Genomic DNA, 13,012 nt, shown 5'->3' with positions numbered 1-13,012 from the left:
AGATCAAATGATGCCTTTGATACATGTTTTTCCTACACTCCCTAAAGAATGCCCATATAATAACCAAGCTCTAGAGAGCATAGATTTTTATTTTCAAAATATTTTTCTGTTTCCTTGGATCCGCTGGTGTGCTGGAAGATGTTAAACAACTAGCTTTCTAGGGGTCCTCATTTGTAGCATTTGCCAATTTCTGTGGTGTAAACACTCCCACCTGGTTTAATATGTAGCTAATAATAGAAACCCCTGAATGCAACAGGGGAAAGAAGGGGAAGGGTTAAGTCAAGGAACACGAATGATGGACTCGTGTTCAAAGACAGTGGGGCGGGGAGGATTGAAAGTGGAAGGTGGGGGTGGGTAGGGCAGGGGACAGTGATGGGGGGGAAATGGGGACAACTACAATTGAACAACGATATATTTTTTAAAATATTAGGAAGAGATGAGCACAGTTGCTCTGGAGCCTGAACCAGCCAGCCCCATCACACCTCGGCCCGGGCCCCGTCCTGGTCTTAGGCTGAGACGGCAGCTCCGGAGCCCCGGAGCCCCGGAGCCCACCTGCCCTGCAGTCCCTGCAGGTCTCCTCCCTCCTCACTCAGATCAACACTTCCCTCGTGTCGCTGCCCTTCTCGGGCCACCTTCCTCGGCTCTGTATCCCCTTCACTTCTCCCCTGCTCTCAGGGCCACCCCCATAGTCTGGTCCACTGAACCAGAGTTACAATATATAACCAAAAAAATACAAGATGCTCAGTTAAATTTGAATTTCCGCTGAACAAGGAGGACTTCTTGAGCATAAGTATGTCCTCTGCAATATTTGGAATGTGCTTATACTAATCATTATTTGCTGTATACCTGAAGTTTATCTGGGCATCCTATATTTTTTCTGGCAACCCTATCCCTAATCTAGCCACCACGTGTCGCCTCTCCACCCAAACACCAGCAAGCTTCTTCATGACTCCAGGAGCCTGCACAACCTTAAGTAAGCCATTTAACCTCTCTGAGCTCCAGTCTCTTCACAGAGGGAAGCTAACAGTGGCCACTTCCACAGAGTGGGGTTTAAATAAATTAATGTGTGTGAAGCATCAAGCCCAGCACCTGGCAGTCAACAAATAACCTGTTTGATCCAACCTGTTGATCCTCAGGTACTCAAAATACCTTAGAAGGAAAACTGTGCTGTGGTTGTGAAATCCCAGGGCCAGAAGTCTTCCTGGGACATTGCCTTGTATGTCCAGACTCTCTGAAACAGGTGCCTGTGACTGTACTTTTAAACAGATGACGGTGGGGTGGGGAGGGAGGACTCTGAAGTAAGTGCCCAGTAGCTGGTTCACCGCAGCATCTCAGAGTCCTGAGGACAGGCCTTGGTGGCCTACCCCCCACCCAACACCTCCTGGCCACCACACAGGAGGGTGTCTGCTTGGCTTTGGGTCTAACTTCAGTGCCCAAAGAAAATGCAGTTTCCTCGTGCGGACAACACAGGCACACCAGACGACAGGCGAACTGAGAGAGAAAGGCAGTTGGAACTGGAGATAGAGAAGACAGAAATATTGCAAGACTAAAAATTCCTTATCAAGACATGCTTTTTTTTTTTTTTTTGCTTTGTAGAACAAGTCCCAAGAAGGAACCTCAAGATACGAGAGGGAATGAGCCACGCAAGCCGCCATCTCCCGTGGCAATGCCCATGCATCTGGATGACCAAGATGGCCAGGGCACTGCTGATGTCCACGGCTGCGGCTTGGCTGCACGGTTACCAGAACCAGCTGAGCAGGGAGCTTCAGCCCAACTGCAGATTTCACTTTCATGATGACGAGCGTCAGCACAGCTTACCGGTTTAGAGATTACGCTACTCCACGAACAGCTAGTTAACCACCCCGGGAAACCCGGTGACTGTTCTGCCTGCCTCTTCTCCCCACCAAGGCATGAACTCCTCCTCTGTGCCTTGTGACGGGAGCCGCGCGCGTGGGCACAGACGGCGCGGCCGCCTCCGACCTCATCTGACCGCTCCCCGTGCCGCTCTGGGGGGTCTGCGCGCAGCCGTCACTCACATCACCTCTGCTCAGAGAATGGCTGCACACAGAGTAGCATTTTAAAAAGCAGGTTATAAAACACTAAATTATGGAATTTTTCCATTTTCCATACGCGTGTGTGTGGCTACAACAAAAAAATGACAAGAATGATTACAACATGATGATAACAATGATTACTGCTGGGTGATAAGATCTTGCAAATTGTTTTCTTTTTTTTACCTATTTCTATTTTCTCAATTTTCTACATTGAATGTATATTACTCGTGTAATTCTTTTTTAAGTTAAAAACAATTGGAACTTTGAGTCTTAATCTGTTCCTGTGTGTATAGTAACTACGAGATCTGCTCCCTCCTTGCACTGACATGCCTGGGCTTTGGCATCTTCCAGACCGGTTTCCTGGGCTTGAGGCCACCAGAGTCCCGGGCGTGACAGATCAGATCAGTGGCACCCCAACCAGCCACTGCAGGTTCTTGGGTGTGAACAGGCAGACAGCACCAGGCTTCCAGACTTTCAAAAGCTATTTGTAAATTTAGAATCCCCGCACTCCTGTAGTTCCATTGAGAGCAGACTGGATCATCAAGAGTCCCTAATGAGGAGCTGCAGGACCACAGCATGCTGGGGCTAGGAGGGAATTTAGAGAGCATCTCTCCACCAGACCCCTGAGATGGAAGAGCGCTTTTCCCCAGTGAGTTACCACTCAGTGTTCATATCTGCCAACAACAATACCAGCAAAACACAAGAAACCGGACATTTAATGATTCAGTGAAAGAACGAGCCTAATTCAGGGAAACCTTACAGTTGCCCCAAGGTTTGTGCTGGCAGCAGAAAGCCCCAATCTTCCTCTGAATTCCACAATCCAAGGCAAGTCCATAAAGCCAGAGGGGTCTTTAAAAGCCAGGTTAACAAAGTAGCCACACAGTGTCACATGGAAAGAGCCCAGAGCCCAAGTCTCTTCTGACTCCTGACATGCCCTAGATGGCCAACCTTGTGTCTTCAATAGCTTTACTGGGGCCAGGGTAAATGCACTTAATGCAGAGAAAGAAATACATATCATAGCCTTTGTTGATTGTCCTGGAAGGGCAAGAGAATCTGAGGCAGTTAGCAGCAATTGCTAGGGCCCCAAATCCCCAAACAAACCTTTAGGAATGAATTCTGCCCTTTTAAAAGGTAACCACCTCCCAAGAAAGTCACCAAAAGATGATTTCCAGTGCCAGTGCGGGGGAAACCATTTCCCTGCACCCTGACCTACACAGCTGGTTAACTGTGGTCTCCCTGCAAGCTGGTTAGTGTAGCAGGTGTGCCTTCCCTCCCGTCGCTGTCTCTCCCCCACAGAAAAGATGCATGTGGCCTCCGGAATGGGCAATATGGGGCCGACATACAACAGAACCCTTGGCGGACACAACACTGCTGCTCAGACACACACCACCGTGGAGATCGCACAGCGTGGAAGAAGCCACAGGCCTGGCAGATTGAACCCACAGCAGACTGGCAGTCAAGTTTCCTGGGTACCCAGGCTCCTCGGCCACCCTTACACGGTGAGGGCGGTACCCGCCAGCACCTGGATAGTGGCCTGCAGGTGAAGGATTCCTCTCCGTGCTGTGCATCCCCACATACACACACAGGGACATGGAGCTCAAGACCTTGAAGAAATCACCTCTGACCTTTGGCTCGCTTACCTGGATCTGAATTCTTCTGTAATAGTTTTAGCCATTCCAGGTGGACCCTTCTTCAGGAGTAATTAACCCCATTGTCTCACAGTTAGAGAGTGCCCAACATGTCCAAAGCATGTCATGGAAATTATTCCTCCGTGAAATTAGAGACCTTCTCTCCCTTCATGGGTTCAGCTTGCTAAGGAGAACACATGTGAGGCTTAGTTCAGAAAGGCGTTCTCTTTTTTTTAGTGAAAAAAATAAGTAGCCAAAAGAGCAGGGAAGGGAGGTAAAATACATCATAGCCCAGCCAGCAGAATCCCCTGGTCTTACCATTCATTACATGTGACGTTTTCAGATGGACTCTTAGTATCCTAGTTGTGAGAGGAAAGAGTAGAAGGAACTAGCCGATGTGTTTGCATGCTTAGTTTCTGTCTATGACACTGAACTCGAGAGAGCTGCGACCTTTGGAGAAACCAAAGATGGCTCAGATGACTTGGGTGGATAAATTAACTCAGTGCTCTTTGCCAACAAGTTGAAGTTTCCTAACTGTAAAGCAGAACCAGCAGGCAGGAACGGAGAAGGTCTGCCCCACAGATGGAGAAGAAATAAAGCACTGAAACTCAGCCTGTGGGACCTCCCCAGCCCTGGGGTGCAGGGCCAACGGGGCTCCTTCTGGCCGGCAAAGCAGGCTCTCATCACCAAAACCAGCTTTAGAGAAGCTGGCTTATTAATCTCTGGAGGCCTGGGAATCCTCCTCCAAGCCTGGGACCAGAGAAAAGGGCACGCAGGCAGGGCTGCAGTCCCCAAGGCAGCGGGAGTCTACGCTGTTGCCCCAGGAGAGGCCACTTCCCTCCCAAGATGCCTGGGATTTTCCACCTCGTCAGGGCAAGGTAACTGAGGACACAGCCACACAAGGAGGGCCAGAACAGATGACCCCCCTGCACGGTTTTGAGTGAGAAGCCCAGCAGGGCAGATGTACCCTACCCTGGCCTCAGGAGAGCCAGGCCCAGCCGCAGCACACCTGTGCCCTCGGAAAAGCCGAGGCCAGGCCAGGAGGTCACCAGGAGCTGCATACAACAGGACATCAGAGCTGAGGCTGTGAGGTCCAAGACTGAGACCGGACCTGGCGGGAAACTGTCCAGAGCTTTGCTCTCCAGGCCTAGCTGCCCTCCAAGGTCAGGTGGCCCTTTCCGAGTAGACACACCACACGTCCCTAATATTTTCTCTCCATGTAATACCGCCTCTTCTCCCAAAGCAGAGCACTTCCCCAGAGACTTACAGTCCTGGTGTCTGCTCAGGGAGCCTCGGCCCTGGAAGAAGCTGTTAAATAACCCACTGTTTCAGTTACAAATTTTTTATGACTTAGTGACAAGTGAAACCACATCTGACAGCAACTGCAAGTTCCTTAGTACCAGTGACTTCTCTTTTTCCCTTGGGATACTCCCTCCCGCTAAATCACAGATCCTCCCACCTCCAAAGCCCTGAAATGAGGACGAATAGCACAACATCACATGTCAACCTGCGAGATGTGGGCAACACCTCTTCTCTAGAAAGCACAAGACCACATGGGAGTCACTTCTCCCCCTTCGCCCCCAGTGCACTGATGGATACGCTGCACTGACTCCACCAACATGCAGGAAAGCAGGCACGCACAGTGATTCTGAGGGCTGGACCAGCCAGCCCAAGGTGTGGTGGTCAAGAAAGCAAGGAGACCTTGGTTTCCCTTCTTCCTCCCCATACATTCCCATTCGTCTTGCCTCTTTGGGTCTCAACTGGCAGTCACTTCAAACCCAGTCATTGAGGTTATATTAGTCAGTAAATGCTGACAGCATGACTTTTCCTGGTCCCTTGTACATATTAAAATATGAGGAATAGTTCTCCAAGTGGACAACCCATTGACAGCCAAAGGAAGATAGCTGTCATGCTGGAGTTATGGGTGTTGCATTAACACTCAGGAGCAACAAAAGGCCCATTTCTCCCACAAGCGAGATGAAGACCTTGGACACTAGCATATGCAAGGTGGAAGGCCGTGTCTGCCAGCGTGACCCCACAACTTGACCTTTCCTGGATGCCAGAAGCAACAAGACCTGGGGTTAAGTCTGGTTCCCTCACCTTGAGGCCTTTCAAGATTTTGAATAATGATAATGACCATGGACAGGGAAGGCTGCAGGATTCTGTCACAAAACACTTTGCAGAAAGCCTTGGAAATAGTGACAAGACAAAGGCTGGGCTCATTATTTAAGTTGGGAGACAAGGTTTGTGGTCCCAAAATTCTCAGAAAACAGAGAAGAAATCACGTTTTCCCCCTTCATTTTCCTCTCTCTCCATAAAGTATTTTCAGCCAAACAGAGCGTCATTTCTTCAGAGGAAAAGTGACTGGGTGATCAGCTGATCACTGACACAGTGGTCTGGCTCACGGAGTTCCTTCACAGGCGAGACACCACGCGCTCAGCTGCAGGCGCCCTCCCAGCCAGAGACCCAGAGCCAAGGAATGCCACGGAAATGTCAAGGAAAGAGCAAGTGTTGACTGCAGGATCACTACTATGCACCAGGAACTATAAACACCTTGTCTCATTCGGTCTGCCCAACAGTGATATGGGAAGAACTGTTATTATTCCAATTTTATAGAAATGAGCAGAAAAGGGCACAGGGTCTTGGGGCCACTTCGCCAGGGTCAAATAGCAAGCGACAGAACGAGGCTTTAAACCCAAGCCCTGCGACTCAAGAGCCCGTGGTCTGCCACGTGGCGTCCCATGGAGCACTGTGCAGGTGACATCGAGACGATGCAAAATTATAGTACGTGTGATCCGTGTATGAGTGTATGTAGATACATGACCCATGAGCCAATCATGAAAATACAGAAATGAGCACTTGAGTGGCCAAGGCAGCCTCACCCAGATCCGGGTAACAGAGGACTGCGTTGAAAATACTGGGGGTCGTGTCCTACTTCTGGGGAGAGAGGCTGGGAAGGAGACTCGCTTTTTCCTATACACCCTGATGTCCTGTTTGAATATTTTATAATATACACATACTTCCTATTTTCAAAACTTTTCATTGAAAAGAAAAATCTGTATTGGAAATTTACTGAGTCACATTTTCTAAAAAACAGGTATGTGAAGAAAGCAGCCCCACGCACGGAGGCCTGCCGCGTGCATCACAGGGGAGCCGGGAGAGGCAGCTTCCTCCGGGGCAAGGGAGAGGACTCAGCCGGGGGTGTCTGTGTTGCTCAAGACCCAAGAGCACTGAAAAGGAAACCATTCACCCATACTCTCCCATTTTCATTTTCGAATTAACACCCCTCCTGCCCCCACAGCCAGCGTGCCTCTGTTTAGAAAGTCAGTGGAAGAATGGATGACTTCACTTTCTCCAACAGGTGGGTCCTCCAGTGTTGTGAGCAAAACAAAAAGTGAGTAAATCAACTCATATTTTAAATACTGTAACAGAGGTCCTTGTTTTAGCAATCCTGACCGAGATCCTCTTTGCAAAGCCGATTTTGAGATAACACTGTATTTTGTAAATACTTTTTTTCCCCCCTCGTGCACCACAAGGGTCCTAGTTTCAGCCTGGAGCCAATCTTCTGAGCTGCCTGGTTGTCTGAGAGACTGGTGGGGCAGCCTGGTCATGAGCCTATTTGCATGAGACGGAGGACTCTCCTGCAGGAGACGTCATCATTGCAAGGGCTGAGGGAGCTTGTTCAAGCTCGACCAATGAGAAAGGCTGGGGCACTGGAGGAGAACCGAGATCAGAGCCTAGAGCAGTGTCTACGGTAGGCTTCTTCCCAGCTGCCTGTGGGCACACATCAAGTCACACAGCAGGAGGGAGCTATGAACACCAAGTTCCAGAAAATGCAGCAAGGTCCTCCTTTGACATCCCATCAAAGAGGTGAGTAGTATCCTCCCTGCTTTTGCCCTAAACCAAAGGGGCATCAGGAACTTGATGGCTCCAGTAGATCCAGCACCTGCCCGGGCCCCTTGGGGCTGCTCTGCAGGAGTAGGAACACCCCACTGCCAGCAGTGGAGACAGCACCAGCAGCCTGAGACAACCCCCTTGCCACAGACATCTAAGTGCTGGCCAGCAGGGTCCTCAAGGGGCCACCAGGAAGAGAGCAGGGCTGTTAGCTGACCTGGCCGCAGTGAGCTGGAGCAGGTGAGGAGGAAGCTGGTAAATGCCACATGGTGGCAGACAGGAGTCACTCAGGCAGGCCCCGTGCACTGCACCTGGAGACTCCGGAGGAGATTAACGGCACGAGACTGCGGGGCAGGCGGGCGTTTCCGTAACTGATGGACCACACCTGGGCCGGGAAAGGAACGTGCTTGGGGGCGGCTCCGAGTCTTATCTCCTGTGTAACCCCAGGCTAAGGGGCTGTCCCGCTCTGAGGAAACTCAGGTCAGAACCTCTTAGGTTTTCACAAATATGAATAAAGTGGAAAACTAAATCTTAGCCTGTACATCTGTGAATTCTTTTTTGTAAATTACAATCAGCCCTCGCTTCTCCACCCCTCCCCCAACCCTTATAAAACTTTGTAGATGACTTCAGCATTACTTTCCTTCTACACATGCCAAAATGCTGAGTCACAAAAAAAAAAAAAGGAAAAGAAAGTAGAAGAGTGATCCTGCTTCTTAGGCTCCTTGGTCATGAGCTAAGCAGCACTTTTCGTGGTGATTGCTGTGATGCTAAAGGACGTCACGTCAGTTGCGAAATCTTAATAAGGTTTCCAATCAGCCCCACCCACCACCCTGGCCCACCTCCTCCCTCCAACACGACTTATCAAATGTGGGATTTTCCCATGAGTCTCAATATTAGAGTCTCAACCCCCAATAAATATGAGACTGAGGATGTCTGAGGCTCATTCTGTCCTCGAGCCCACCAGGAAGAAAAGAGAGCTCCATCTCCCTCCAGGAACCCAGCTATGAACGCCCTCTGCACAAGTAAGTGAAGGAAATCCCTAGCCTGGGGACTGCCTGGAGCCCTGCCTGGGTGAGAGAGAGGGTTTGCGCTGCCGCGAGGGCTGGCAGGCAGCCAGCAGCCAGAAGCTCAGCTTCCGCAGCGGGCCGGGCCGCTCACTGCTGCTCTCCCTTCCCTCCGGCACAGACACCTTCAGCCAGCTGGCCTTCTCCCTGGGGCTGCTCCTGGTGATAGCTACTGCTTTCCCTACCCCCGTTCCCCTGGGAGAAGATTCCAAAGAGGAGACCACCTCAAAGAGATCACCACTCACCTTTCCAGAGCAAACTGAAAAACTTATTAAGACCATCATGCTCGAAATCTCTAAAGTGAAAGACAAGGTGGGTAAGCTCAATGGAGGGTGACGAAAGGCCTGTCTGGGCATGCATCTCCTTGCCCCTGGATGGCGACAGGAGCTTGTGCATTGGGAGGTCTTTGCTGGATTCTTCTGGGGCACTTCCGATTTGAAGCCAAAGAGGCAGACTGTCTTCTCTATTTCTCTTCTGCTGCTGGTCTCAGGAGATTCCTTTCCCTCATGGAAAATACAGAATTGAGTTGGAGTCCATGACCCCTGGTCCACCCCAACTCCATAACTGACATGAGCTAGGGGTCACTATTTCTTAGATCTCCCTCTTTGCTAACCAAAAAAATAAGGTCTGTCAACCTATTTTTATGTCCCTTGGACTTTGGAAGAGTTAGAAAAGTACCACCTGAAATGAATGTTCAGTTTCTCAGGACAGTCACAGTACTTTTAAGTTGTACAGGCTCAGTAGTTAGGGACTCCCCAGAGTCATTCCAGCTTATAAAATGCAAGCCTGATAGCCTACCCAGGTCGCAAATCGGAGGTGAGTGAAAGCAGCCCTCAAGCTTCAATGCAAGGTAGTCTGGTTCTGTTTTGTAGACAGGAAAGAACCCAGTTCTAGCCGTAGTTCTGCTGAACTGGCTTTGTGATCTTGGGCAGATTTCCGACCACCTCCGGGTTCTACCTGTAAAATCGTGGGACTGGACTAGATGATATCACAAGTCCTTCTAACTGGAACATTCTATGGCTCAAATTATATTCACCCAATTGTCATCAAAGTTGCTGTCTTTATTAAGTGCCTACTTTGTGCCAGACAATTTTTATAAATATTATGTCTCATCCTCACAACAGACTCATAAGGGGGTGTTTCATTTTCCCCAGTTTAGAGAGAGGGACACTGAGACTTGGGATAGGTTACAAGCCTGAAGTCACAGGTGAGCCTGGGATTGACCCCAAGTGCACCCACCTCCACTAGATCTTTCTTGCCCGGAAGCTAACGGGTTGTAACTTCATTTTTCCTGGAGAACTTCCTCGCCGTGTAGAACACGATAGGCCCTCTAGTGGTCTTTGTTTTAGGGGCACTTACATGATAACAGTTCTGATGTTTCTGCCCAGATGTGTGACAACCATGAGGCATGCAAAAACAGCAAGGAGGCACTGACAGAAAACAACCTGAACCTTCCGAAACTGACAAGCGCAGATGGATGCTTCCAATCTGGATTCAATCAGGTACCAACGCATCTCATTCACTGTTGGCTATTCCCTAGTCAGTTCTTCACATTGCATGCAGGGTCTGTGTGCATATAGACCTGTGTGCAGGCAACTAAGAAGATGATAGATGTAAAGAACACCATGCAAATTTCATGAGGAGGCCAACAGAAATCTTCGTAAAGGCAGCATATTTTTGAATGGTGTGGTCAGGGATAGCCTACCTGCCCTGCGATTTTTACAACTGACAAATGTGAGAAACCTCAGCAGATGTAGCTACTTTATCCTGTGGGAGGTGGTGGTTCAGTGACCTTTCCCCTCCTTGGCTGCCCTCCCTGCTGAGGTCAGTATCTACACCTTTCCCCTCCGGGCAGTGAGATAACCTGCGCTGACTTCTGATTATTCCATAAAAGGTTTTAGCCCAACACTGACAAGGGGAGGAGTTCAGAGAAAGGGATGAGCCTGAAAGCAACAATCAGAGAAGGACACCTGGCCACCTTCTAGCCTCTGTCAGGCTTTGGGTAAAATTAATTAAGTGGTGTCTCTGATTTGTCCAGATGCTTAAAATAGGGCAGCTGATGCTGTCTGATGTCTCAAACAGAATGTCTAAAAAGTGCTTGAAGTTCCCGGTGGGGGAGACGGGTGGTTAGAGGCTAAAATCAATTATATCTTCCTGGCAATAACCAATTTTCCCACCATCTTTCCTCTTAGAAAACTTGCTTGATGAGACTCACCGCCGGTCTTGCAGAGTTTCAGGTATACCTGCAGTACCTCCGGAGCACGTTTGAGGACAATGCTAAGGCTATGCAGATGAGAATCAAAGCCCTGGTCAATATCCTGAGGCACAAGGTGAGTGTCACCTCCTCTCCTCACTGGGTGTGGGGAAGAGTCTCAAAGAAAGCAGCCCAGACACCTCGGGAATGCAACGCCAATGCAAAAGAGAGGTCCCCATGCCAAGGAAAGGATCTAGAAATATTTCCTGATAGTTAAAACTTTTTTTTTTTGCTCTCTTCTGCAAAGTACACCAATAACTATATTTCAAATGATGTTAAATGAGGTAGATTTTAACATCAATCTCTAACAGCTTAAGAATAAGGAAAGAAGTATCTGTAGAGGCAGAAGAAAACATGTCAAACCCTGCTCTGGGGTCCACAGTAACAAATATTTTAATATTTGTTATAACAAAAATTATTTTAATATTTTAATTATCGCCAAGTGACATTCTTGTCATTATGGTAGTTTCAACTCCTTTTCCCAACTTTCTGCCAGAAAAGTTAATGCAGAGAAATGGCTAAAGGCTGGAAGAGCAGGTACAAAGTGTCTGGTACTACCAACTGGCCATTCAGATGCCACATAACGGAGGCTTGATGGCACCGTGTATGGATGAGCCAAACAAAGCTCACTGCATGGGGAAGCCCATGGGTGCTAACCCTGCCTCTGCCTTCCAGCTGTTTGCCTTAAACTGGGGCATCTCCCTCTTTAATGAGCACTCGGATGCCCTGGGGGTCTTGTTCTGAGGCAGGGTCCCATTCAGCAGGTCTGGGGAAGACCTGAGACTCGAGTTTCTAACCAGCTCCAGGCGATGCACACACTGCAGTGCTCAGGACCACACTTGGAGGTATCTCACCTCAGTGGGTCTAAGAAAGGTGTTTCCCAGCCCTCCTATACCTCTAGATCAGGGGACTCTCAACAGATGCTGAGGAGATGGGTGAGAGAGACTGAAGAAAAACATTAGAGTCTGAGACCACTTGAGGACTCATTGAGATGCCTCTAATTATAGGCTCTTCATTTTTTATTGAATGCCAACTATGTGCCAGGCACTGCTGAGGACAACAGAGGACAAATAAAATGCTGTAGCTGCCCTCAGGATGCTTATGATCTAAAAGACATGGAGCAGCACAGGGATGCTCAGAATTCAGTTGTCATGAGAGGGTGGGCTCGAAGCAGAAGCACGTCACCCTCCCTGGGCTAGTCAGGGCAGGTGGCCCCAATCAGACTTCTTCACCCCAGATCTGAACCCCTTCCCACAGCCCAGAGCATCCTTCCACAGAAAAGGATTTTTTTCAACATTTAAACAATTCTTTCTGTTTCCTTTTCCCTGTGGATAAAGAATCCAGATGGAGAAGCCATCCCTGAGCCCACCACAGACGCCGGCCTGCTGGAGCAGATGCAGTCGCAGAACGAGTGGCGGAAGACCACGACCATCCGCCTCATCCTGCGGAGCCTCGAGGACTTCCTGCAGTTCACCCAGAGGGCTGTCCGGATAATGTAGCCGGCACGTGAGGGGGCTGTACTTCATGGACACTCCCTCCTCTGTTCAAAAAACTGTCCAATGGGCACATAACTGATGTTGTTCTCTATGAAGAACTAAAAATATGAACATTAGGACACTATTTTATTACTTTTAATTTATTGCTATTTAAGTATGGGATATTGAGTTAATTTATATAAGTGATATTTATATTTTTATAAAATGCCACTTGAAATATTTTATGTGTTAGTTTTGAAAAAAATAACATAAAATCGTTATACAGTTTGAATACCCTCATTTCAGAGCCAGATCATTTCTTGAAATGTGTAGGCTTACCTCAAATTGCTAATTTATACATGGTTTTTTAAAAAATATTTATAATGTATTTATATAATGTTTAAATTGTTTTTATGCCAGTAAAGCCATTTTAAAAAAAATCAGCTACTATGTGTCTGTGAGTCCTCTGAAGCTAAATGTAAAAAGTTTCCGTCACCACCACCACCAGCACAAGCAGCTACAGTCACCTGGAGAAAGATACAGTTGAGCTCCTGCCCTTGCTGCACGCTGGGCGCCATGCTAGCTGCGTTGCATCCGTCATCCTTGCATGCCCTTGAGTGGATGTGGGAGAGGAAGTGATTTC

At 48.7% G+C, this 13,012-nt stretch overlaps 1 protein-coding gene across 2 annotated transcripts; it reads left to right on the top strand.

Annotated features, from left to right (window-relative positions):
• The first annotated feature begins 7,212 nt into the window (after positions 1-7,212).
• IL6 (interleukin 6) lies at positions 7,213-12,783 on the top strand. Of its 2 annotated transcripts, none has more exons than XM_036010516.1 (5): positions 7,213-7,552; positions 8,762-8,952; positions 10,029-10,142; positions 10,833-10,970; positions 12,232-12,783. In XM_036010516.1, the coding sequence occupies exons 1-5, from the start codon at positions 7,495-7,497 to the stop codon at positions 12,391-12,393; spliced, it is 663 nt and encodes a 220-aa protein (XP_035866409.1). In that variant the 5' UTR covers positions 7,213-7,494; the 3' UTR covers positions 12,394-12,783. The 2 variants fall into 2 exon arrangements, with proteins under 2 accessions (XP_035866409.1, XP_035866410.1); XM_036010517.1 differs by having other exon boundaries at positions 7,213-8,598.
• The last annotated feature ends 229 nt before the right edge of the window (positions 12,784-13,012 follow it).

Source organism: Phyllostomus discolor, chromosome 10 (genome assembly GCF_004126475.2).
Source record: "Phyllostomus discolor isolate MPI-MPIP mPhyDis1 chromosome 10, mPhyDis1.pri.v3, whole genome shotgun sequence".
Classification (NCBI taxonomy): domain Eukaryota; kingdom Metazoa; phylum Chordata; class Mammalia; order Chiroptera; family Phyllostomidae; genus Phyllostomus; species Phyllostomus discolor.
Note: the sequence above shows the minus strand (reverse complement) of the source record. Positions and strands in the feature narration are given on the sequence as shown.

Excerpts from the sequence above, each read along its gene's own strand:
- IL6 (XM_036010516.1), top strand. The coding sequence starts at position 7,495 with ATGAACACCAAGTTCCAGAAAATGCAGCAAGGTCCTCCTTTGACATCC. Across the intron at positions 7,553-8,761 it reads TTTGACATCCCATCAAAGAG|ACACCTTCAGCCAGCTGGCC; the intron begins GTGAGTAGTATC and ends CCTCCGGCACAG. Across the intron at positions 10,143-10,832 it reads TCCAATCTGGATTCAATCAG|AAAACTTGCTTGATGAGACT; the intron begins GTACCAACGCAT and ends CTTTCCTCTTAG.